This window comes from Danio rerio, chromosome 11, assembly GCF_052040795.2.
Source record: "Danio rerio strain M-AB ecotype USA chromosome 11, GRCz13ab, whole genome shotgun sequence".
In the NCBI taxonomy this organism is placed as follows: domain Eukaryota; kingdom Metazoa; phylum Chordata; class Actinopteri; order Cypriniformes; family Danionidae; genus Danio; species Danio rerio.
Window position 1 is genome coordinate 30,293,658 of NC_141031.1, and position 26,981 is coordinate 30,320,638.

At 36.2% G+C, this 26,981-nt stretch overlaps 1 protein-coding gene across 4 annotated transcripts in view; it reads right to left on the reverse strand.

Annotated features, from left to right (window-relative positions):
• fam120a (family with sequence similarity 120 member A) overlaps positions 1 to 26,981 on the reverse strand; it is a 35,900-nt gene that overhangs the window by 2,543 nt on the left and 6,376 nt on the right. Inside the window, exons 2-16 of one of the 4 annotated variants that reach the window (XM_087272654.1) lie at positions 23,742 to 23,988; positions 22,097 to 22,179; positions 20,375 to 20,503; positions 17,979 to 18,069; positions 14,748 to 14,812; positions 14,400 to 14,656; positions 12,828 to 12,912; positions 12,103 to 12,324; positions 11,840 to 12,011; positions 8,412 to 8,661; positions 8,137 to 8,251; positions 6,056 to 6,265; positions 2,722 to 2,911; positions 1,074 to 1,212; positions 769 to 865 (exon numbers count right to left, since the gene is read on the reverse strand). In XM_087272654.1, the coding sequence (XP_087128780.1) occupies positions 769 to 865; positions 1,074 to 1,212; positions 2,722 to 2,911; positions 6,056 to 6,265; positions 8,137 to 8,251; positions 8,412 to 8,661; positions 11,840 to 12,011; positions 12,103 to 12,324; positions 12,828 to 12,912; positions 14,400 to 14,656; positions 14,748 to 14,812; positions 17,979 to 18,069; positions 20,375 to 20,503; positions 22,097 to 22,179; positions 23,742 to 23,988 (2,352 nt within the window). 4 annotated transcript variants of the gene reach the window in all.

Sequence of the window (26,981 nt, forward strand, 5' to 3'; positions counted from 1 at the left end):
TATGCTAGCTACATGCAAATTGTTTTAGCCTCATAATAGCAACATGCTTATTGTGTTAGCATTATGTTAGCAACACGTACCTTTCATCATTGATAGTTCACAGGGTTTTTGCAGGTTTCTCAAAGTCAAATTTAAGACTTTAAGACCACGAAGAATGACATTTCAGACTTGTATAGGGCTAAATACCAGGGATATTTTTTAATGGCCCAGCAGAAAAAAAATATTTTTACTTGTCCCATCAAAAAACTGATTCTAATTAGTTATTAGTATATAGTCTTAGCCACATATTTTATATAGCAAATCAAAACAAGCAGACCCTAGTTTCATAAAAAAAAAAATTCAACCTTTCTTAAAAAACCTCTTTAAAAACTTTATTAAATGAAAAGTATCCACAACAGACTTATAATATTAGTTATAAAAAGTTTTGCTAAAAGTTTTATTGAAATGTATTGTTGGTGATTGGATTTGTGTTTGATCGATTGTTTAGCTTTACATAAACAAAGGAAAATCAAGACCCGTTTCAAATGATTTATGACCTACGAGACAATATTTCAGTGAATTTAAGACTTTTCAAGGCCTAATTTATGACATTAAGACTTTTCAAGACCCCATGGACATTCTGACTATACTGTATCTTTAAATCAATTTGGTTTGTCTTTTCGTGCAGAATATAACAATTATTTACATAAAAAAAACATTACTGACTCGTTGACATTTGAACGATAGCGTATTTCTGTTATTTTAAAATGTTGAAGCAGTGTGATTCACCTGGAATGATCCCTGACTCTTGAACCCTCTACTAAGGTATCTGGTTCCTCGTCCAAAGGTCCTTATGACAGGAGTAGAAATCACACCTCTTGGACGACTGTTCAAAAGAAGCAATAAAAAAAATAATAATGGAAATTAAAAAAACATACACATGTATAAAACTTACAGACTTCAGTGAAATAAGTTTTACCAAACAGTAAATATAAAATCATTGTAAGTTTCCAAGCAAGACATTGCAGGACAAACCAATAAAATGTGATGATTAATATGTAAATGAGGAGCAATAAAGCATAGTTAATTCTTACCCTCTGGTTGGTCCACCAACTGACACCACTTGTATGGGAAATGGGGCTCTTCCTCTGCCACGACGACTACCAGCCCACTGACCCACCACTGTGCCTGCAATCTCAAGCTTACCACCCTGTGATGGAATGGCCTGAAGTCCTACTTGAGAAGAATTAAAAGAAGAATGAAACTTTAATAACATTGAAGAAACTTCTGTAATCAAACAGGGTTCCCTTTTTCATATTTAAAAAAAAAAAGCCTTTAAGGATGGACCCATCAATGTTGTCAACCTTTTATCAACATCAGGTTATACAGGCCTGTACCTGATTTTTTCCACTTAATGCTGGGGTTTTAAAATCAGTTTGTGGAAAGCTGCAGCTCTGCACAGTTTAGTTTCAACCCTGCTTCAATACACTTACCTGGAGGTTTAAAACAAGCCTAAGGGAATCAATTTGTTTGATCAGGTGTGTTTAATTAGGGTTAAAATTGTGCAGAGCTGCGGCCCTCCAGGAACAGAGTTTGATACCCAAAGCACACCGCCAAATTATTAATGGTTTGGCTTCACAACAACTAAGTGAATGTCCTTGAGTGGCCCAGCCAGAGCCCAGACCTAAATTCTATTGAACATCTCTGAGGAGATCTAAAATGGCTGTCACCGTCACCGTCACTTCCCATCCAACCTGATAGAGCTTGAGAGGTATTGCAAAGAGGACTGGGCAAAAATTCCCAAAGACAGGTGTGGCAAGCTTGTGGCATCATATTCAAAAAGACTTTAGGCTGTAATTGCTGCCAAAGGTGCATCAACAAAGTGTTGAGCAGAGGCTGTGAATACTGATGTACATGTGAATTTGTTGAAAAAAATATTTTTTCACATAGTCATTATGGGGTATTGTTTGTATAATTTTGAGGAAATCAATGAATTTAATCCATTTTGAAATAAGCCTGTAACATAAAAAAATGTAGAAGAAAAGAAGCGCTATGAATACTTTCCGGATGCACTATATCAAGGAGTCTTGTGTGTTAATTGTATCCATCAGTTAAAAACGAGGATTTCTCCTTAAATACATTTTCTTCCTGCTCTTTTCTCTTTCATATGGAGAATATAAAAAAAATAAGTTTAATGTTTTGATAACTGTGCAAATTCACGGCTTGCACTGCAGCTGTGTGCGTCATCTGTTATTAGTGACTGACTGTAGTTTAATGTACAATAAAAATATAATTTGTCATTTCGTTTTCATAGAACAGTTATATATAGATGCATTAGTTGCAGAATTTTAAAGTAGTTTAATGATTTAAGAGTGTTATATTGGATATTACGTCATTTAATGCGACTACGCATGACTTTACAGAAAGCTTATGACCTACTAACTTCGGTTTGCCTTAAAAACATGTAGTGCAACTGAAGTGTGAACAAATTTAGTTACAAACTAGCTAGTAGTTACTAAGCCCCAAGTAAAGACTTTGTTACAGTTTAAGAAAAGATCTTACGAACCGCTGGTGCAACTTTACCCTAAACTCTTGGAGAATTGTAAAATGAGTCTTTTCCATAAAAAGTTGAGTTTTCCTATAACATGTTACTTCTCAAACAGCATTATTAGCATTTAAATATTTTAGAATTAAATACACAACTACTAATAAAAAGGTGTTTGGCACGTGAATCAGCCTTACCAGGCATGCCTCTGCCTCTCCCCTGCATCGGGGGCAGAGGCGGCGGAGGGTAGAAGGTGCTGTTTGACGGATAGAAAGGCATTGCATGTGGAGGTGGCGGAGGGAAGGCAAGGGGCTGTGGTGGGCGAGAGAAGTTCAGACCCTCCAAAATACTCTGACGCATCTTCTCCACCTTGGCAACTAGTTCAGTCTGGAAACAACAACAGGTCATCCTTAATTTAAAATGCTAATTAAAAAGTTCTAATAGGTGAATTAATTGTAACGAAATGAAAAAGTCCGATCTATATAGTCCATAGACTTCAACCAAATATTGATTTCTTTCAAAATCATTGGTACATTGTCAAAACATTGGTACAGTGTTGTCTAAAAATAAATATGATAGAGCTGCATGATTTGGAGAATTTTTTTTTTACATTTTTCATTTTACACGGTTCCTTTTACAGCATTGATGTTGTAATGTAATTCAAATATAATCAGTTAAATAGACTTTGGCATTCATTTAGTTGCTCAAGCGTAAAAGGAGATGAAAAGCCATTTACACGCACACACCCGTCAGAATTAGCAGGTAAGCGCAGAAGCTCCATTAAATATACTGTGGTAAAATAAATGTTCATATTTTAAAGACATGGTGGAGAAAATGTAATTTAATGCAGTGATTCGTGTACAATCTGAGACCCGATTTATATCGACTATCACTCAGCCAGTGGAGATCATCAAACGTGCTGATCTTGTAACAGAATACAGTTTACTGGAAGCACTTGACCCAGGTGACTGACAAATTAAAAGTCTTTCTGCATACTGCCGCATATACGGTACTCTATTGCGATTTATCTGCTCAAAATTGCGATTTACAATGTGATTTACTACCGTTTCATAAAAGAGCTCCAGGTTTGATGTTGTGGTTTAAACCACACCAAAGAAAGTCCAAGCATAATCAAAGTAAACTACACTATAATATTGTTGATTTAAACATTGTTGCCATTTTTTCAAATAAAGTTCATATAATATGAACTCAAATCAAATATATATATAAACATCAAAAACATTAAAATCTTTCAATTTAGATTGTTTTACATTTTTCACATTGTTCAGGATAATGTGCTTACAAACAGTCAGAAGTTTCGAAAACGATATGCTTGCTTGGTACCCTATTTGATAGTGCCTTGAATAATAGTAGCTTTTGTGATTTGGAAATTGCACTCTTTCAAATCATGATTTCGGTTTGAAAGCGATTAATCCCGCAGGTCTAGAATATGCCCAACACAGTCTAACAGCAATTCATAGCTTCTTGATTTAGTGGGTAATTTGTATTTGTATGACCTCATTCGTACATTTTAGTATGATTTGCTCATGCCCCAGTGAGGGGTAAGATTAGGGGTGGGGTTTAAGACCACACCTCTTTAAAGATGCAGTAGGTGATTGCCCTCAGAAACATTTTTTGTTGTGCCGATTAAGAGTCTTTTCACATTCCAATAGTAATGATTAAAGTAAATGATCTAAATGTATTTATATGTATTTTTTTTTATTCTGGGTAAGGCATAAGACTTAAAAATGTTTGTCCAATTCCAAATTACGACAGGTAACTAAAACTGTCTGTCAACAAATTTACATTTCTGCGCAGCCTTTTTACGCAGATAGATACATCACTCGTGTGTTCACGTGAAGCACGAATCAGAGAGAGACATCAGGCAAACTCTGCATCAACCTGTAAGACTTCTTTCAGAAAAACCAACATGGCCTTGTATCCATGAAAACAAAAATTGTTTTTGAAAGGGCTTTTGCTAAAAATGCAGAATCAAAACTTTTCTAAGTCCTGAATCAATATTAGAATTACTTTGGCACGCTGAAATGATGTTACGCAGATCAAAACCGCGATCAGAAGCGTGACACCATAACTGAAGTATTACCTTTAAGGCAGCAAATTTTAGCCACGCAAACCTTTTGTAGATTGTGTTCTTGTTTATGAATGGGTTTATATGCACAGAAGTGTTGCTCAGCCACTGAAAACGTCAGGCGAAAGAATGGTTAGTTTCAAGTTTATGGGGTATCTTGTACAGCATCTATAATATAGTTCATTAAACAGAACTAAGCCTTCATTTAGTTGTTCAAGTGTAAACGGAGATGTAAACAAGCGATGTGCGAGGATCAGCGAGCACAATTGAAAATGAAAAGTCGCTCGTTGGTGTAAGTGTAAATGTAAAACAATGTCAGGATATTTCTGTTTTCAGCACTCCTTTTTCTGATCTGATTTTTTATTTAGTCGTATAACGAAACATAAGTAAATAGTGAGCTTCCGCCTAAACAGATTTACTATGGTGAAGTTTGATTTATAGTAACACATTCATTCATTTTTGAACAGTGACAACCTGCGACACTCTCACTCTCTCTAACGTTACTTCGAGTATTCAGTCTGAAATAAGAATAGAAATGACTTCAAAACAACATTAGCACTATTTAACTGACTGTGAACAATGTTGTTTTTTTTAGTCACTGGATGATTATATGATTTCACTATTTAGAATCTGAAAACAATACTTTTCCGAAACCAGATTGTCATCTATTCGGTGTGCGTTTGCGTGTTTATGACTTAAGGCGGCATGGCTTTGGACAGCATGGGAGGGATGTAAAATTTCAGCTATTATGCTAATACTAATGTTCTAAAAGATCACCTAGTGCACCTTTGAAAAAAACCTGTCGTCTAAAAAGTAATATGTCCAACACAATCTTACGCCAATTAGTAACTTTTTGATTTAGTGGCTAAATTGCATTACACTAGGGGTGGGGTTTGGAGCACACCTTCTTTAAAAAAAAAAAAAAAAAAACGTTTTTATTCGAATTAAATCATATGAATTTGAACAAATTAGTCACTTTTCTTACAATTTGTAAAATTGTTGAATTTCCTTTCCAAGATCAAGCGGAAGTCTGAAAAAATGGTGCATTTTTGGTATTTCATGCAAAAACAAATTGTGTAAATAACATTTTCATTTTAAATTTGGAAGAAATGTCATCAGTAGTTTATAGAATTTAAAAGTGTATATATATAGTTTTACTTGTAAAACTGTACCAGTTAACATACTGCTTCTTACATCTAACTTCTTGAGTCAGCCAAGGATGTTTATTTTCCTGCCTCAGGGATCAATAATAAAGCACCAGAAGCTGATAGTGTACCAAAACTGATTCCAATCCACTCAGAGCCCAAAGTTTCATCATAAATCTTTTCTGTGCTACTTCAAGATCGCCATTAAATCACCCTGTTTATAAATCATGTGGTTCTGGACTACAAAATAAAATACTTTTTTTTTTTTTTTTTTAAATTGTGTCGTGGCAATTTTACCTGGCCATCGCAGAGGTCAATAAGCGGGGCCTTGTCCCTGTTGGCCCGGTTGAGTTTACTTTGTAGCAGCTTTCCATCAAAATACATCCACGGACAGCAGTGTTCCCATGGAATAGGCTGCCCGCACACATCATTGGCAAACAGCGCCATATCCACGCCGCTCATAAAAAGAGCAGCCAGCTGAACGCCACGTGGATCCAGGTTATCAATCTGGAGGCGACAGATGCAGTGACAGTCAAACAAAGCTCTTAAGGGTAAATAAGCAGCTACATGCTACACCAGCCGGCAGATTACAACCCCTCCCCCACTGGCCAAAGCACAAAGCAAGCATGAACAGACCATAATCTATCCATATTTAAAAGCGCTCCAGCCAATTCAGCGAGAGCGACCAGCAATGGCAGAGGCGAAGCAAAAAGCGCGTACAGAACTGACAGACATGGACAGCCACAACACAGCACAGCTAGTGTGGATGGTTCACATGTTTTTAGGAGCTCAGTCCAAAAAAAAAGAAGCTTGCAAAGTAAACCATCGACACAAAAAAGACCACATTCCTAGCACTCAAGTTGCTCAAATGCCACGTCTTTTTCACCGGAAAAGCTGACTAACATGCTTTTCACATAAGCATTAGGGCAAGTCAGTCTGGCAAGCGTTCGCACAAATAAGAAGTGTCCAGAAAAATACCTAAAACCACACTTTCTTAACAAGAGTTTTTTGCTTTGAACATGTTAATATGGAAACATACTTTATTTTGAGATCTGATTTTTCACATAAAATAAAAAGAGGCCCATTCACACCAACTTTAAATGTAAAAAAACAAACATAAAACCCAATGAACTCCTTTATTCTTAGTATTTATTTACTGTAATCATTTAATGGCCACCTATTTCACCCCTTTTTCAAGTTTTAAGGTAAGTCTTTTGTCTCCAGAATGTTTCTGTTTAAAACATCCATCAGATTATTCATTTCACCTTCCAGAATATTGCATTTTCTGCTCTGAACACAATGTAGCCATTTTTATTGCCTGTGCCTTTAATGCTAGTCCTGCCCAATGTTCCCTCGTGCCTGTCAGTGCCTCATTCTCCACCTCAGCTGCGTCAGAAAAACAGCACAGTGACAGACATGAAGGAAGCAGATCACACGTAACGTTTGTGAGAAATACTTCAGTAAGAACTTTCCCGATGAATATTTGATGTAATTGTTGTGGAGTTAATGACTCGATGAGAACGATTAGTCGTGATTTGCTGTGAGTTTTGCACTGCAAATGTGACAGGATACAAGTTAATTTCCACTTCTGCAGGGATATCCGTTATGCTAATGAACAAAATAAACCTGATTTAACGTCCACAAACCGGGATTGAAGCGTCTTCTTTTATAATTGTACGGAGATGTGGCTGTGGCATGTGGTTCTTGATCACATTTGATGATGATTGATGATCACAGTGAGTTGAAAGGATCTTTTAATCCCGGTTGCTTTGCGCACATCCTGTCTTGTTGACATGATAATACGCGTTTCTATAGATTCATGTTAATACGAGGCTGTCAATCAATTCGGTGGGCGGAGAAACAGCACTCCAACACCAGGTTGAGTTGGGCCTCAAAATGGGAGGGATTTAGATCTTTTTAATGACAGGAAATTAAAACAAAAGAGACTCATTGTGTTTCTAACACTCCGATATGACAGTGGACACACTATACCTACACATAGTTCTGTCCAAACAGCTTCCAAAAGATAATTTGCATCATAGGTGCCCCTTAAACATTTGTTATATACTAATATATAATATATTTAAAAATTGCTTTAGTGCTTATCCAGTTTTTATAAAAACTAATTTAAGTCTTAAGTGTGTCATCATACTGGCCTACAAGCAAGCCGGTCGCAGAATTTCGCACCATTAGCTCATAAAATGTATTCAGACATTTAAACTTATTTAAGAGAACGACAACTTTGTCAAGAGACAAATGTTTTCTGACTATTTTTCATGTCCTTTCAGTGGCACGTGCCTTGATGTGAACGAGCCTTTAAAGTGCATTTTGGGGCATTTTCTGGACACTCCTCATGCAACATTCTCCACATAAATCACCTTCAGGTCCTGCAGCTGGTCAGGCTCATAAAGTTTAGGAGAAAGTGCTTGAGCTAGGAAAGCGTCAAGTTCGTTACGACGCAAAATTCTTACTCCTGGCCATTGTAACATAAACCTGAAGTAAAACACAAAGGAGTGAAATATTACAAATAAACAAGAGCTGACAATTGAGGCCCTTTTTTGTAACGGTTTAATCCATTTCTGATCTGAAGGAGAGCACTTAACAGTATCTTCACAAGGTCTACTGAGGGTTGGGAAACCGCGTCTATGCTTACCGCAGAACGCAGCACAGCACCATGAGAGGTGTGGGGACGTTGGCAGGGTTCAGCATTGCTGGAGTGTCAGACCTCATGCAGGCCAGAAAAGCCCTCATCCTGCGGTTCTTGTCCTCCACTGCTTTGCCCAGCCAGAGTTTCTTCAAGTTTGGGCAGGTCCACTCTCGGAAAGGTAGAGCTTCCACCAGTTCAGGGGTGTGTGGTGATTTGCCTTTGTAAGCAGCCCATTCTTTTATGATTACCGCTGGATCTACAATGACAGAAGACAAACAGAGCGGTTAGTCTACAGGTTTGGCACTTCGAAACATTTGCTTGACAACATATATTGACAACATATACGTATATTGTGTATGCCATAAACATTTATTCTTTTTACATTTTCAACCCAAGCTATGTTCAAATGGGTTGAGACCTGATGACTTGCTTTACTATGTCCAAGTACTATTTCACGATTTAACATACCGATACACATTTTTCATTCCAACTTTTTATATTTACAGACAAACATTCAATACCTTATTTGAACATTTTTCAAGTTCCTTGGACTGACTATTTGTTTGCATCATGTATCCAAAGAACACAAACACTATTGGTCACACTTTATTTTGATGGTACATTTGTTGAATTAAGTTACATTGCATCTACAAGCCAACTAATTCCCATTAGATAATAAGTAGACTGTTAGGTTGGGGTTAGGGTTAGTATAAGTTGACATGTACTTGCAAAGTTTCTTATAGTCAGCTAACTTCTGTTGAAGGAGCAGTGTCAACAGGTACTCACTCAACAGCACCATCTCCTTCAAATGGACCATCAAAATAAAGTGTTACCACATTATTTACCCCTGAAGCTCTATGTGTTTGTTTTGGATGTAAACATTAAATGATGATTTGTTTGTTGTAGTATCGGAGACACAAGCTGTGAAGCCTCTACCCTCTTATGAAAAGTAGGCGGAGAGCAGCATCTGATTTGCAATTAAAAAGACACACACACACACACACACACACACACACACACACACACACACACACACACACACACACACACAAAAGAGCGTTTCTGCTGTACCCCAAAATGTGCATTTACAGAGATAAATGAGGTCTCTTGAGTTGAAATGTTTAAAAACACATTATTGTTGAGCTCATTTGGACCTAGGCCTGTCACGATATCTATTTTTTGTTGTATAATATATTGCACCAAAATATATTGTGATAAATGATATTTTTATGATATGTCATTTTATGGCATTCAATATATAATGCCTGAATGACAATATAAAATCATCACAATGTTCAGAGTACACTCTTCTAAAGAACACAAAATATTTTTAACAATTTAATAAAGAGCCATTGGAATCAGAATGTGAAAACGCATATCCTAAATAAATAATGATAACAAAAACAAAAAAGTGCAAGGTAAAAAGTAACAGGCTACAATATCTGCTACCAGAACTATGTCCAGTCGTCAGACTCCCACATGAAAATATACCATAGTAATGCATAGTAAATGCTAGAGTGTTTTTAACCATACTGACACTGACACCTCCAATAGAGAAAGAGAGGCTGCACAATCAGCTAAAATGTTGCTAGAGTTGTTTTTTATGTATGGGCCATAAATAGTGCATCAACAAAAACGATTTTACAAACTTCTAATAGATTAACAATCTTGACTTAATTAATAGCAGATAATAACTATCAAAATGTTTGTCAGTGGCATTAAAATGGTACTGCTTTATTTAAAAATTTTCAGACTTGAATACATTTTATAATTAAATCAAATATTTTCATATTCCTGATATTATTATCACATTTGTTGAATTCTTTTTTCCTGGCTTAATAAAAGCATATGCTTATAGTCGGCCTGCCTTGAAAGGCTTAGCTGAAAATAATTGCTTTAATCGAATAAATGAATGGAATGCTTACCGCTGTTCTATTTTCAAATCTTGTAAAAATTGCAACAGTGTAAAATAAAGAATGCCAACATGAACAGAGCTAATGTCAGTTTTTAAATGATGCTAATTGTGGAAATTAATTTGCCCGGTAACAGCCTAGAATAACAAGCTAATGTCAACACTCTCAAGAGCACTTTCTGAGTAATTAAATCAAGCATCAACAGGACCCTGGAGAGAATTTATGCAGTAAGGGCAGGGTTGGGAATTGAGAACTGACTTTAACATTTAGCCGATTCCAAGTATAACAGGACACTGGAACTCTGGACTACGCGATATGATCAAACTTATTAACCTTTTACCATTATCAATTAAAGAAAAATAAGGTTTGAACAAGGGTGGCGCAGTGAGTAGCAATGTTGCCGCACAGCAAGAAGGTCGATGGTTTAAGCCTCAGCTGGGTCAGTTGGCATTTCTGTGCAGAGTATGTATGTTCTCGTGTTGGCGTGGGTTTCCTCCGGGTGCTCCAGTTTCCCCTACAAGTCCAAAGACATGCGGTACAGGTGAATTGGATAAGTGAATTGTCAGTAGTGTATGTGTGTGAATGAAAGTGTCTGATGTTTCCCAGTGTTGGGTTGCAGCTGGAAGGACATCCGCTGCTTAATACATTTGCAGGATAAGATGGCGGTTCATTCCACTGCGGCAACCCCAGATTAATAAAGAGACTAAGCCGAAAAGAAAATGAATGAAAATTTGAATAACACTAACAGATCATCCAATACTTCATGGCTTTATAAAATACTTTGCGTGGTCGCATAGCCTTCACAGCGGCTGATGCAGACTCTGACGCGCACCTCTCAAAAAAGTTTGGTAGCGGGATGAGCGTGGGCGGCACTGAGAGCAGCAAGCCAGACAAAGTGATTGTTTACAAGTGTTGAGCCCCATGAAGAAAGCTCCAGATGAAAACTGTTTTGAGTTCACCTCATGATTAAAGTTGTTGCAAGTCCACCTGTTTCCGCCTCTGAAAGAGTGTTTCAGCTACTTGTAGCATTCAGAAAAAAACGAAACACCCGCAAAGAAACTTCAGATTGTTATTGCAGAGCAACACAAACAACAGGCACAAGAATAAATACACCGCTACATGCAAGGCTTGTGCCGTAGGTCACGCAAATCACTCGATCCAGAAGTATAAATCAGCCTTTACATTAGATAATACATTAGATTAATTAGATAATACAAACCCAACAATGTAAACATTGTTATCATCATCAGTTGTGTTAATTCTGTCTATTGGACCTGTATTTACATATAATAAATAATAAAGATTAACTGTATTTTAATTAAAAATTATAATGAACAAAATTAACTAATAATTAATTTTTAAAAGATCCATTTTTAATTTAGAATGTGCTGTTTTTTGCACTCGGATAAATATTTAAACACACAAAAAAACATCTTTCCCAATAATTTGTGAGTAGATGAACGGAAAGATAATGCATCAGGCAAAAACAAGATAAACAGTCCGCTTGGTGTCTTTACTCACATTCAGGGAGACAATTTCTCCTCATGGCCAGTCTCTCAGCCCTCTTTTTGGCCTCAGCCAGGCTGAAGAGCACCCCGTAAACATACTGACGAATAGGCCGGTAAAGCTGTACCGCAGAGGGCAGGTCTTTATTAGCTTCATCCTCAATGGTGACCGATAATTTAATCTCACCCTGCAAAAAATAAAAACAATCACCATAAAACCTGGTTAACAAAAACTGCATTGAAAGGTGCAGCTCCAAGATCTAGCTAATAAACACTGACCTTGGTGAGAACGTGGTAGATGTATGGGTACATGAGGCCCTTTTTGTGTCTGTGCTCAGCGACCCGCAGCACCTCTGGCGCCACCACTGGTAAAGGAGGAGTGGTGATGTCCATGTGGTTTCTTGTTGGCATTGAAAGCAGGGATGGAATCTGTACGTTGACCCCGACATGACCTTTGCCCTCCAGGCCTTGGTTCACAGGAGAGGTCGCAGAAGGATCAGACTGGAAAGAGAAATCCCAGTATTTAATAATTGGACATACTAGTCTGTAGCATAGTTCTATTGAGATAATAGTTCTCATTTAGTTAGAAAATTAATTTACTCATTTAATCATTTACTCCCAACTAATTGTTCCAAACCTCTTTGAGTTTCTTTATTCTGTAGAACAAAAAGAGGAGATATTTTGAAGAATGTTGGAAACCTGTAGTCATCGACTTTAAGGGTATTTTGTCTGGAAGCCAATAATCACAGGTTGACAACATTCTTCAAAATATCTTCTTTAGTGTTTAAAAAAAAAAAAAAGTAACTGACTGGTACCAACCGATGGTGAGTTAATAGTGACAAAAAATGTGGGTGAACTATTAGATAAAATACGGTTTTACTGGAAAATAAGCGATTTCTATGATTCCCACAATCCAAAAGTAGCATACAGATTTTGAAAGGATTATGAGGGTAAAAAAGTACAACATTTTTTAACAAATAGCAAAAAAAAATTAATAGACATACATCATTTTGGTCCACATGGTCTCCTTCTGGGATGTTGTCCATCTGGTTCTTCTGTTTGTCCCATCGCTTATGGTCACTTACATGGCTACATTTGAGAATGATGAATGCATTCATGTTAAAACTCTGTCAGATTTGTTTATACACATGTTCATGCTATTCCCATTATCCAATATTAAAGTGATATGCTATTCATAAATAACACATTTAACAATGTTTACGTTTGTGTGTGGGAGGATATAGGAAGTGAGCATAATCCTTCGTGGCATAGTTTAAACAAGGTACTGGAAATATTCCTCAGAGATTTTAGGTCTATATTGACATGACAGCATCATGCAAATTGCTGCAAATTTGTCGGCTGCATATCCATGATGTGAAACCACATCCCAAAGGTGCTCTATTGGCTTGAAATCTGGTGACTGTGGAGGCCATTTGAGTACAGTGAACTCATTGTCATGTTCATGAAACCAGTCTGAGATGATTCGCGCTTTATGACATGGCGCACTACGTCATTGGCGTGCTGCATGCACGCGTTCTCGGTAGCTTGTGGTCAGCTCACTTATGATTTCGCGGCCGCAAATACATCATAACATAAAGACAGAAATGAGATTTCTGGGTGAATTATACCTTATAAATACAGTATGTGACTTTTTTAACGCCATTTGAAGGTGTTCATGTTCCTGTGGAGACTTGTGCAACTGCCTTTAAGCTTCTCTCCTGACCTTGAAAATATAATTGTCAATCGTAGAAAAGCTAAATTAAGATCCTGTGTAGGGTCGAATCGAGATAGTGTTGTTTTTTTTTGTTTTTTTTATTAATCGTGCAGCCCTAGTTGTGCGTGAAAATCCCAAAAGAGCAGCAGTTTCTGAAATACTCAGACCGTCTGGCACCAACCACCATGGGTTCAAAATCCCTTAAATCACTTTTCTTCCTCATTCTGATGCTAGGTTTGAACTGCAACAGATCCTCTTGACCATGTCTACATGTCTAAATGCAGTGAGCTGCTGCCATGTAATTGGCTGATAAGACATTTGTGTTAGCAAACAGTTGGACAGGTGTACCTAATAAAGTGGCCAGTGAGTGTGTATAATAAACAACAATTTGATGTACATGATGTACATTGAGAGTCAGTTTCAGCATCTATTCCCCAGTCTTTAGTCACATAATCCTTCAGAAATCATACTACAATGTTGAATTACTGCTCAAGAAAACAACTGGCATATCATCATCAATGCTGAAAGCTTAAAAACATACTATCACAATTCAGAGATTGTCATTCTAACAAGATAAATGAATCTATATAACATTTTACTCACTCACTTTCCTCTTTTACAAAAGTAATGACAACACTGTCTACGCATACTAAGAGGTGTTAAGTAGCCTAGTATAAATATATTCATGACCAAGAATAAGATGTGTCAATACAGTAAAAAACAACAGTAGCTGTAGCATCAAAACAACAATGCAACCAAAAAACTATTTGTACTACACACAAATCTGGTTTGAATTTACATAATTAGAAAAAAAAACTTTAACTGACAGCATATCTTGCATACGCTCAGCTGTTTTACTCACTTGGCAGTGGAGCCTGTGTTTTCCTCATTCTCTGAGGATGAGGATGTGGACGAGGTGGTGCAGAAGGCTGGGTCTGTGTGGTTAGAGGTGCCACTGTGATTGGGGTTGATGGGGGACAGTCTTTCGTAGAGCGGAGTGTGCTGCTTTCTGTCATTAGGAATGTTGCTGTAGCTGTTCTGTTCTAAGAGCCCTTTACTAGACTGCTCCGCCTCATGGACAGACCCTGCCAGTGGAGGGCCGGATAAGCCATGCTGGACCTTGGAGAATGAAATGAAAACATGCACTGGTCAGTCTGATGTGTGTGGGAAAGTCTTTCAGGACGGGCCATAATAGAGAAATGGTGCTCACCCCAGGTTTGCCTGGAATGTTAAGCATCTGCGTTGCTGCTGGCATTCCCATTTGATTTGGTCTGACTGTGGGCAAACAAATTTAAAAAAAGAAAGAGAGAAAGTCTGATTTAATGATTTGGAGAGAATAAAAAATGTGGACGGAAAAACAGCCAGAGAAGACACTACATTGTTTTGTATGATTAAATAAAGGAATGAGGCCTAACTGGGATTCTTGTTGAACCGCATGTCCACCCACTGTGGAAACTGACCTTGATGCATTGAGAATGTGTGTGTGGGCACAGAGATAGAGTAGAGATGTGTATGTAACATAGCTTTTTGTGGTCATTCTACGCAAGACTGTTTCTACCACAGAATGATTGAAAAAAGGTTAAAGGAACACTACACTTTCAGGAAATGGGCTCATTTTTCAGTAAGGCAAGTTTATTTATATAGCACATTTCATGCACAGTGGTAATTTAAGGTGCTTTACATAAACAAGAATAAAAGAAACAAGTATAAGAAATAGATTCAATTAGAAAAATAAAATTATTAAAAACATTCAAATGTGTTAAAACAGGTTTTAAAGGAATGAAAAAGAAAAAGAAACAATAGTGCAATCTGTCGGACGTAGCACAGTGCTCATTCAGTAAATAAACAGATGTGTTTTCAGTCTCGATTTGAATGTGCCTAATGATGGAGCACATCTGATCATTTCTGGAAGCTGATTCCAGCAGCAGGGGCGTAATAGCTGAAGGCGGATTCACCTTGATTTGACTGAACTCTTAGAATTTCAAATTTACTTGATCTTTACTGATCTGTTTGTAATCAGTGAGCAAATCTGTAATGTATTGAAACCTTAGGCTATTTAGTGATTTATAGACAAGGCAAGTTTATTTATATAGCACATTTCATACACATTGGCATTTCAAAGTGCTTTAAATAAACAAGAATAAAAAAATACAAGTATAAGAAAATAAAAACAAATAATAAAATCATTTAAAAATAGATTAAAATGTGTTAAAATGGGTTATAAAAAAAGAAAACAAAAAAAGACATAATAGTGCAATCAGTCAGACGTAGCACAGTGCTCATTCAGTAAAGGCTTAGCTTGTTTTCAGTCTTGATTTGAACATGCCTAATGTTGGAGCACATGTGATCATTTCTGGAAGCTGATTCCAGCAGTGAGGGGTGTAGTAGCTGAAAGCTGATTCACCCTGCTTTGACTGAATCCTTGGAATTTCTAGTTTATATGATCCTAAAGATCTGAGGGATCTATAAATGTAGGTTTGTATTTAGTGAGCATATCTGTAAAGTATTGAGGTCCTAGGCCATTTCGTGACTTATAGACAAGTAGTAGTACTATAAAATTTATTCTGAATGTAACTGGGAGGGAGCCAGTGTAAAGACCTGAGCTAAACAGTTGAGTTTTATCATCTTTAAATCCATTCAGCCAGTCTGCCAGGAGCTTTTTTAGCTTAGCTTAGCACAATTCATTGAATTAGATTATTAGACCATTAGCATTTGTCATTGATCATTTAAAGCTGGACTCTTCTGTATTTACATCTTGTACTAAGACCGATGAAAAATGTTGCTATTTTCTCGGTCAATATTGCTAGGAACTATTCCAACAAAAAAAATCAAGGAACTTTGCTGCCATACCATGGCTGCAGCAGGTGCAATGATAGTATGCAGCGATGTTACAAAATACGAGCATAGTTATAGCAGGGCTCGAAATTGCGACCATTTTGGTCGCATATGCGCCCGAAATTTTACCTATGCGACTTCAAAATAAATTTGGGAGCATTTGTGCAAGTGCAAAAATTGTGTGCAACCAGTTTTTACTGCAAAAGGTTCACCACATGTGCGGATTCGGGAGACATTCACGCAGAATGAATCTCTGCACTTGAAACACGAAACAGAGGCGTTCAGGAATGGTTTAAAACAGTTGTCATGTCAACTGGCTGCAGTAAACTAAGCCAATTCCGTAATGCTTGCCCCACCTTAATGCTCTTCTTATTGGCCCACTACTGCTCTAGCACTGAAATATTAGCTGTCAATCACTCAGTCAATGCCTTCTGGCTTGGGATGACAGAGAGCTACTATCGCGAAAAACTGTAAAGCGCTGAAGATAAGAATGAAGATTACATTGACAGATTTTCTTTTAGAAACAATGGCATCTAAAGTTACAAATAATGACACATCTTACTAGTGATCATGTGCTGAATGTTCATCTGAATGTTATATTGTTAACAGATTCCTTCATGTGAAGCAGTGCGTGCAGGGCTGGTGAGCGCTCCGTGTACCTATTCGTCACTCAGTTATCTTAATAAAAATCTATTTTCTTGTGATAACAGGATTTCGTTGAGACATATTTTCCTCATGCTTGCATGTATATTTTTTTGCTTGTTAGTTTGATCAGTGTTCATTTTAAATGCAATAAATTAAATATGTTTGGTGCTTATAAGTGCGACAACATTTTGGCTGATGCGCCTAAATTTTTTAAGTTAGGAGCACCGGTGCTACCAAGCAAAAAGGTTAATTTCGAGCCCTGTTATAGGGTGTAGATTTAATGATTTATGCTAAGCTAAAAGTGTTCCAGTTGGACCCGGAGATCAGCTGAATGGACTCAATTTTTTATTTTTATTTTAACTGTTCACTCTAGGGGACTTGTTAAATGAGCTTTTTTTAAGAGCAGTGTTCATTTAAAAGAGGAATTGTGACTATACACAACAGTTCTGAAAATTTTTCAGACAACTGTAAGCTTGACCTTTTTTCCCCTCATAATTTTTTTAAAACAAACTTAGAATTATTATTCCCCAAGAAAACCCCCCTAATTTGTTAAACTACTGTCACTAATTGGAAGATGTCATATCCAGTATTCTTCTCTCAGCTTCTAATTATTTAGTTGACACCATCTTAATGAACCTGTTAAAAGTTTTCAGGCGAGTGCAGGGGAGTTTTTCCAGACTATAGCAGTTCTCTTTCTAAAGAAGCCTATTTGTATGCACATAGCAAAGCGGCCATTCCAAGTGCACACAGGGTCCAAGGCAAGTGGGGAAATTTCTCACATTACTGTGAGGACTGAGACAGAGAGAGAGAGAGGCAAAGCATGTCTCTAAAAGTTGGCCTCAAACACAGACAGAAGAACACACGCAGACATGAGCTGCTCCAAGAATTTAACAAGCACAAACTAACAGGAACAGACGCTGTCCCGCGAGAGGAGGAAAATCAAACATATTGACAATCTCACCTAAATAGGGGGGGAAGTGAGGAGGCTTGCTGGCGGTGCTGTAATAATCCACTGCTTTCTTGAAACGGAAAACTTTGTCATCGGTTCTGGACTAGAAAGAAAAGATGCAGAATTAGAACGTAAATCTTGGTTCTTTAAGGCATCGCTCATCCATGTTGTTATAACCTGTACAAAGTCATTTATTCTGTGGTATACTAAAACAATCTGTCCAAATTGTGGTTTCAGACCTCAGTAAAACTCACAAAAATAATGGATACAAAATAATTGAAACATTTCACAGATTTCTTTTATTTTCCATACAGGAAAATATCATGACAATAAGAGCAAAATAATACCATTGAAAGCTTTATGATAACTGCAAATGCAATATAGGTTTGCTGTGCTTGATCTTAGAACTGCACAATTTGGCCCCAGAATTATTAGTACTGTTTATATGAACCCAACTATAAAATTTGAATTTGTTAATAGTTATCGGAAGGCCCACATGGAAATCTGCAGATTTTTATCCCATCATTGAGTTTATGTATTTACTTGTGTAAATTTAAATTTATTAAGTTTTTAAATTTATTTCACTATTATTATTGTGATTTAATAATAGTAATATTAAAATGTGCATATGATTTATTTACAATACAGTAAAGTAATATTTTCTGTCTTTAAGTAGATCTTTTAAATTAGAGACTTGCTTTGTTTAACAAATAAGTGGATCTAATTGGAGTTGCATTGTAAACATTAAATAAAAGTCAAAATTTTTAATTTATATATTAAGTTTTTAGTAATGATACTTCTTAAGTCATATATAAATCTGCAGATTTTTTACAAAATTCTCCACAGAAATAATAAAACATGTCCACAGATTCTGTCTGGCCTCAGTTATCGGTCACGTGATGTGTGGAAACCTGGTGGGCAAAACAATGGACTGCAAGGGCAGCTTACACTGGGATCTCCATAGAAAGAAAGCACAAGCTGATTACACTTTCTTCTGTTTCAAGCCAAGAATCCCATAAAAAAAAAAAAACCCAAAACGGATATGAACACAAAATGTAAATTTAAGGCACTTGTGATACATATACAGCACCCGTCACTTTATTTCCTTTATCAAAAACTATAAGGTACATTCCAGAGCTCAAATTCAGTGTGGTTTACAAGCTGCAAACCCGCCACCCACTAGCCACTTTGACCAATTCAAAATAATTTCTAAATTATAGTTTTCTTAAAAGCAAAGTTCGGCAATAACAATGCCCATCGAAAAGCAGCACGACTGACAAAAACAACTGTGTTCACAAGAGCAAAAGAAAACAGCTAAATACCAAATAAGAGAATGATCTTTCGCATGGAGAGACTTTCGTGCACAGCTGATGTGATGATCGCGAGTGTTTAAATGTCTGCGCGCTCCTGTTTTCTGGGTAAAGAAACCATGTCTGGAAACGCAACCGATGCAATTGGTTCTTTGAAAAAATGTGTTTGTGTATTTAATTAGTTTTAAAATGTCAAGTTTTTTTTTTAAAGAACAGTTTTGCTGAATAAAAAGTGTACATGTAGACAACAACAAAATTGTGGCTAGTGAAAATGGCAAGTGACTAGTAATGTTTAAAAACTACAAGCCACAGTGGCTAGCGATCAAAAAAGTTAATGTCAAGCCCTGTTTACAAGTATCTTGTGGAGAATGAGTGATACAGAATATGCTTTTATACTTGGTGTTTTTTATTTTACTTAGATTAATATTGGCTGATAGGGAAAAGGTATTCATGCACTTCTATTTACACTTTGACTTCACATTTTAATTTGTACTTTAACCACAATTTAAAATAAACTCTATTTTTAAAAAAAGCATACAATATTAACCATAGATATGTGTACCTCAGATCAGGATGGTTCAATAATGCTTCTGTTTGTCAAAAATCCATAAATTTCTTCTTTCTAACTTTTTTTTTTTTTTTTTTTGAAGTAATTATGTTGATGCATGTCTCTGGTCAGTTAGTATATCCTATTACACAACAACTAATGGTATATGCCAAAAAAAAAAGAACACACTCAGCTTGTGACTTGGCAGGCAGTGTGAGGTAGCTTTGTTTTGCCTGCATGGATAATGTAAAAAATCTATGGTAATGTACTAAAAATAATAAATATATTTTGGATTTATTGTACTGTAATATTACAACAAGAAACTAGTACTTATGACACCCTTAAAGCCACATTTTAGTTGATAAGTTTGGATATGACTCGAAAAGAAACAACTTGAGACACTGAAAAGTCCTGAGCTCATGTGTAAATCAATGCAGTCACTTCACTTTGAAGCAACCATTACGTTTCAAATCATGATTCCAAATAAGTGTGCAGACCTTCATGAAAATAGAACACGATGGCTTAATTTCTCCAGTGGTGCATCAGCTTACCTGCGAATGCTTGAATATGTCTTTAGCAATAGCTTCCAGATCGTGAACATCTTGCAGGTTTCGGACATAATCTGCCACAGCTCTGATGACGACGTCACATGGAGGAAGAACGAGCTGATGGGCACGAACCTGTGCCAGAGAAGACAACCCATCACACCCCCAGCAAAAGCTCCTTCTGCTTCAAATGTGATGGGCATCATAGGAGTACATATCTGATGCATTTACAAACATGACTGACAATGGACAACTAAAAATAGAAGCCCAGAGTTCTACTTTAAAAACAAAGAACTTATAATCGGAGTTCTAAAATAGAAAATGGAAAGAATTCTGACAAAAATCTAATTCTTAAGTATATACTAAGAACCAGAACACTAAAAGAACCAGAATTTCAATACACAAACTCAGATTTCTAAAACCAAGAATTCTAAATTATGAACTCATTGTTATCAACAGAATTTTAATATATAAACTCAGAATTTTAAAATACATATTCAAAATTGTGAAATCTAAACTCAGAATAGCAAAATATAAGCTCAGAATTCCAAAAGATAAGTTCAGGATATCAAAAGCTAAACTTACTATTCTAAAACTCAGGATTCCAAAAGGTAAACTCAGGATTCCAAAAGGTAAACTCATGATTCCAAAAGGTAAACACAGGATTTTAAAAGATATACTCAGAATGCCAAAAGATAAACTGAGAATCACAAAATTTAAACTCAACATATTAAAATATAAACTCAAAATTCCAAAAGATGATCTCAGAATTCCAATATATTTAAACTCAGGATTCCAAAACTCAGAATTCCAAAAGATAAACTCCTAATTCCAAAAAAATAAACTCAGGATTCCAAAATATAAGCTCAGAATTTCAAACTCAGAATTTCAAAAGATAAACTCAGGATTCCAAATCATAAGCTTAGAATTCCAAAATATGAACTCAGAATTCCAAAAGATAAACTCACAATTCCAAAATATGAACTCAGATCAGAAATATAAAAAAAAGCTCAGAATTCCAAAATATAAACTAAGAATTCCAAAAAGTTAATTCTGAATTCCAAAACTAAGAATTATTTTATCTCAAAATCATCAATTATAAACAAAATTCTAAAATTGAAACTCACTGCTCACACACACACACACACACAAATATCATAGTATATGACTGATTGAGGACATCGTGATACAATTGACAAGCATAATCGACACGTGATTTTTAAGTGCTTAAAAAAAGCACATTTTAACAACATAACTGCTAACTACAGATACACAAACAGAGATGCAAGTTGAAAATGAGTGTAAAAGTGACGAGGCACACACAGATCTACAAGTCAGTGGTTAAATTGAGTAAAACCCACTCAAGCCCATGCTGAATCAATAAAGCCATCTGTCGAACAACAACACTGAGACAAGACAACAGAAGTTCTCCTCTTTCATCTACAGTCACAATGCTTGATTTATTTGGCTGAGACTCAATGAGTTTATTTAAACTAAAGTCTACATGTTGGGAACGAAGCTGAAGTCATTTTACAGAGCCTGATAAGTTCAATGAAGAAAACCTTGAAGAATTAAATCACACAAGAATGTATTGTGTTATGCGTCGTATTTGTGATATTCTACAATGTAGCCAGATTGAATGTATTTTTACTAAAATGTTAATATAGGCAGCTGAAAGATATACAAAGACAGAGAGAGTAACTAAATTTAAATAATAATCAACGATACCTTCAAGGATGCTAAAGGATGCTCAGGACCAAGTAAACTCCAGTGAAAGGCAGCCAAGTCTTCATCAGGCAGTATGTGATTACCTTCAAAAACAGCATTCAGTTATACAGGGTTCCTGGTCTAAACCAAATATCAAGCCTCTATTAGAAGAACAATGCATAATTTACCTCAGATTTTGAAAAGAATCTGAGGTACTTAATGTTTTAGCGGCTTGAAATGCTTCCTCACACGTTTGATAGCTCAATTGTAGTTTTACAAATGTTACATTTAGTCATTTCTGTCGTAAACTTTTTAACAAAGCAACGGTGGCCGAGAGAACTTAACATGCTTCACTTTAAGGAAGTACAGGCAATTACAAAAAACAACAGCAAATAGAAATAAATAAGACAGGATCTTAATCGGTTTGATAGCATACAGTACATGTTGCAAATGCTCACAACGCAAACAAAAAAAGAATATGCACTGCATTCACACAGCACATGCAAATAGCACAGCAGTAATGTTTCAGTGGCACCCAAAAATGTGACAGACCCGGCTGGCATATGTTTATTGTGCAGTGACTATTGCTCAGTGAAGTTGTAAGTGCTCTTTGAAACAGGAGTTATTGTTTATTTTAACTTTCTGATTGCACAATTCCCTTGTCTTTCGTATATCACTAGCCTTAATAACCACAATGTAAATAGCTGGGTCCGATACGTTATTGGGTTCCCTTGAAATATTTCTGTTGTATTCCATGCTATTTGCATGTGTTGTGAGAAAATGCAGCACATCAAAATGTATATATACTGACATGTTGATAACACAAGTCTAGTAACTGCACTTGACAAAAAAAGTCTAATTATAATCATTTTGCTATTAAAATATGGTATAGAAAAAACTATCTTGAGAAATGTAAACAAACTTGAAAAAGACAAACAAAAATCCCAGATATTCAATGATTTTGCCAAAAAAAAAAAATGCTGACTTTCAATTATTATACGTTCACATGAGCAGAATATCGCAGCAGAACTATTTTGTACTTTGAATTCCAGAGCGCACAAGCTAGCTGACAAAAAAAATGCAGTTTTGATAAATATTTGATGAGCGAAAATCCAGTGCATCCCTATAAAATAATTTCCAGTAGATATTTAAAATGAAATACAAAAGAATAACTTGATTTCATCCATGAGAATAGCTTAAACTGATGAAAACATTTGATGAATTAAACGCACAGACAAATCATCCGCTTGTCAAGTGTGACGTCACACAAATCGGCTTCCGGGTCCAAGCGCTATATCAAACTGTATGGGGAGACTCATCAAATGGTGATAATAAACGATTACAAAGCGATGTAATACTTTGGAAAATAACGATCCCAAAATATATATATACACCCATGCCAGATATCCAGAAAGAGATTCATTTTTATAAATTGTTAAAATTTTGGTTTTTGCGATGCAGCAAGTCCAGAACTGATGTGTAGACTATGATTTTATATAAAATTTACTATAATGTGTAAATAAAAAGGGTCATAAACGAATATTTTCTCAATTCAAATGAGTAGCCGCTTGAACCTGGAAACAGTATTCCATATGTCATGACTTAACAAGTGGATTGACAATAAGAATAAGCTAAGAGTCTCAATGTAGATCCAAAACACACCTACCTAAAAGTGAAGCAAAAATGACGAAACGATTTGGATTGAGATTAAGCTGCTTGGCAACTTCGTGCATCAGGTATTGGCTGGTGGTGAGGCTTTTGCCATTGCGGCTGAGTTTGAGGGCATGGGCACTGAAGTAATATGGGATGTTGCACAGGGCGTAATCCGAATCATAGGCAACCAGACCATGGAAGCCGTTCTCTCGAAATAAGGCAATCACTTCCTGGTGATGATCCTCGATGGTCTGGACAACCTGAATGAAAAAGCACATTACAGGAGGGCTAATTAGCAGAACAAAAACTTATTCGCATTGACGAGACTGCTGCAGGGTTTCACAGATTCCCATTACAGGGTGTGTGGCACATTTCTTCTAGGAAATGCTACTTCTTATTATGCTGGATAATGGCTTCCTTGTCAAATGCTTCAATCGATTAAACAGCATTATTTAAAAGAATCAATGAGGAGATGATTCTTGGCTGTGATGTGAATTTTAAAACTAGAACTTTTGAAACAGGGTTTTAGCTGGACAACAAGTCTCTAAGGGCTGTGCAATATATCGTTTCAGCATCGATATTGCAATGTGATCATTCGCAAAAGAGTGGAGGAACTATGACGTCACCTTGTAGGCTAATCAGCTGCTAGCATATAACTGGTTCCCTCAATATAGGATTTTCAAAGACTGTAAAATCATAACCTCAAACACAGTTCATCACACACTATAAATTCCCAATTAAAAAAATACTGCAAACTATAAAATAATATTTATTTTATGAAAATACTTAAATCCCAGACAAATTCAAATGCCCAATGCAAGCGGGCTACGTTCCAGACCAGTTTAGCACAATGGCGTATAATGTCTCCGACACCGCCTATAGTCCCATTTAGCAACTTGACAGCAACCGTTTTTTTACAGAAGTGTGAGAGAGTGTGATGTGACTGATGTGTTTTATGTCATAGAATAAAACATGAAAATATCCTGAGTTTGTGTTAGCCACGAACCTTATTTACGCGATTTAACCGAAATCCCATTCAAAATACCCATTGACTTTGGGACTCTGGAACTGCTAAAATGCTAACTCGCTTCTGGGTCTTTGCATACAAATTGACGTCATAGTTCCTCCACTCTATAGTCACATCGCGAGCATATGCAATGTGGAGTCTGGATTATAATTGCTCATTTCGCAAATGTTTTTGAGGCCTGTGACTGTGAGTGCTTTAAACGTATTCAGGCTGCATGTGAAAATACCACATTTATTTACATGGTTTTACTCCCAACTCAAATCATAATTTCAGTCTAGTGTTTGAAATAAATCCTTCTGTGAAATTATTCCATATTGGTGTTATTATTAGTCATGCTGAGTCAATGAAAGCAGTTAAATCTTCCTACAATGCAATGATATGGGGATTTCCTGGATGTTATCTTCAATATAACTTTGATTAATAGGATTAAATAGCTGTGATCTGAATTTTAAAACCATATAGTGCTCAAATACTGGAAAAACAAGCCTTTCACTCACGAAAACAGGCTGGGTGACAAAACTTAATGACAAAACTTAATTTCACAATATACAGTAACCCACTTTTATCCTGATAACTATACATAGCAAGATATTGTTCCTTTTCAGTAAATTCTAATAATTAATAGTTATGTATCGAACATTTAAATATATTTATTTAGAAATGGGTATTCTTATTTTACTTGTCATTTCAGTATGTTTTTACATTAAGTAAATACTCGAAGTTAAAACTTTAATAATTCATTTCTCACTTTGTTGAGAACTTCAGATTAAATATTTGATTAAGGAATATAGATTATTAAAATCAATAAAATATAAAACCCCTTATTTCTTCCTACATCTGTGGTGGCATTCAAGATTGTGATCATCGACTAAAAAAAATGATGAAAAAGTATTACCATCAACTATATATATCTATATGTTTGTCATCATATCACACATCTTTACATGAACAAATATTTTAGAAATCCCTCATGTTACACATTGTTAACAGCTTTTATACGAGTTTAGGGAATATTTCAGTTTGGCATGGGATAAGGGATGCAATGATTAACCGGTTTCACTATTAACCACGCTTTAATTTGTCACGGTTACCTAATCGTAAAGGCTTCTCAACATCGTTTTTCTGCACGGAACAAAACTGCAGCAACTAAACTGTGCGCTAGTTTGTCACTGAGACTAATAACCACGCACACTAGGGCTGCACGATATATCGTTTTAGCATCGAAATCGCGATGTGCGCATCCGCGATAGTCACATCGCAGGAGGGTGCGATGCAAAGCAAAAAAAAAAAAAAATCTATATATATATTATGGGTGAAGCCGAACCGGAATACGGTATTCGGAAAAGCACGAATAGAGTGTTTTTACGAATACTTATTTCAAACAATACTTGATAAATTATTTGTATTTGGGAACAAGAAAAACATTATATCAAAAAGCTGCGTTTCCTCATGAGACCGCAGTGCATGCCCGCGTGAGTGAGTGAGTGAGTGAGTGAGACGTTCAGGAGTCGGTGGGCGGGGTGGGGCCGGGGTAAGGAGACTGAGCAAGCTGCTTCTCTATACAGCAACAGAGAAGGCTTGGCAGAGCGAAAAATACTTTTCTGCATTACTATTTTTGTTTATTTTATCATACTAAAATAACACGTGACAGTTCACTCAAAAGTGAAAGTTCTTTCTGTTAGTAATTACTAACACTCCCGTCATTCCTACTACTTTCAGAACATACATTTTGATATTTTACCATATGAAAATGCAATGCAGTTATGAAAATTGAGAAATTAAAGCAATACAGAGATCTGGTCCCCGCGTCAGGTCAGGGTGCACCTGTAACCTTAAAAACGCAGACGCGGCAGAGGCGCACTAAACTCACACGGAAAAGAACTGGGCATTCAATTCATGTTTTCGTTAAACAATTCTTTAAATACAGCTCTTTTGATCTCTAAAGGGGAAAAAAGCAAAAGAAATTTGTCGTTAAATTAATTTTAGCAAAGACGCAACTGCCTGTCATTTTCACATTCGTTTTTCAGTTAGGGATTTGGTCTATTAGAGTAACCTAATAAAATTGTTTTGTTGGACACTGTAGTCTACACAATAATCAATATTATAATTTATTATATAAATTAGCTATTATTAAAACTAAACTATACAATTGATAAAACAAAACCCTTTTTAATGTTTGCTTTCATTTTAACACCGCTAACAGTTGTAATAAGTAACATCACATTA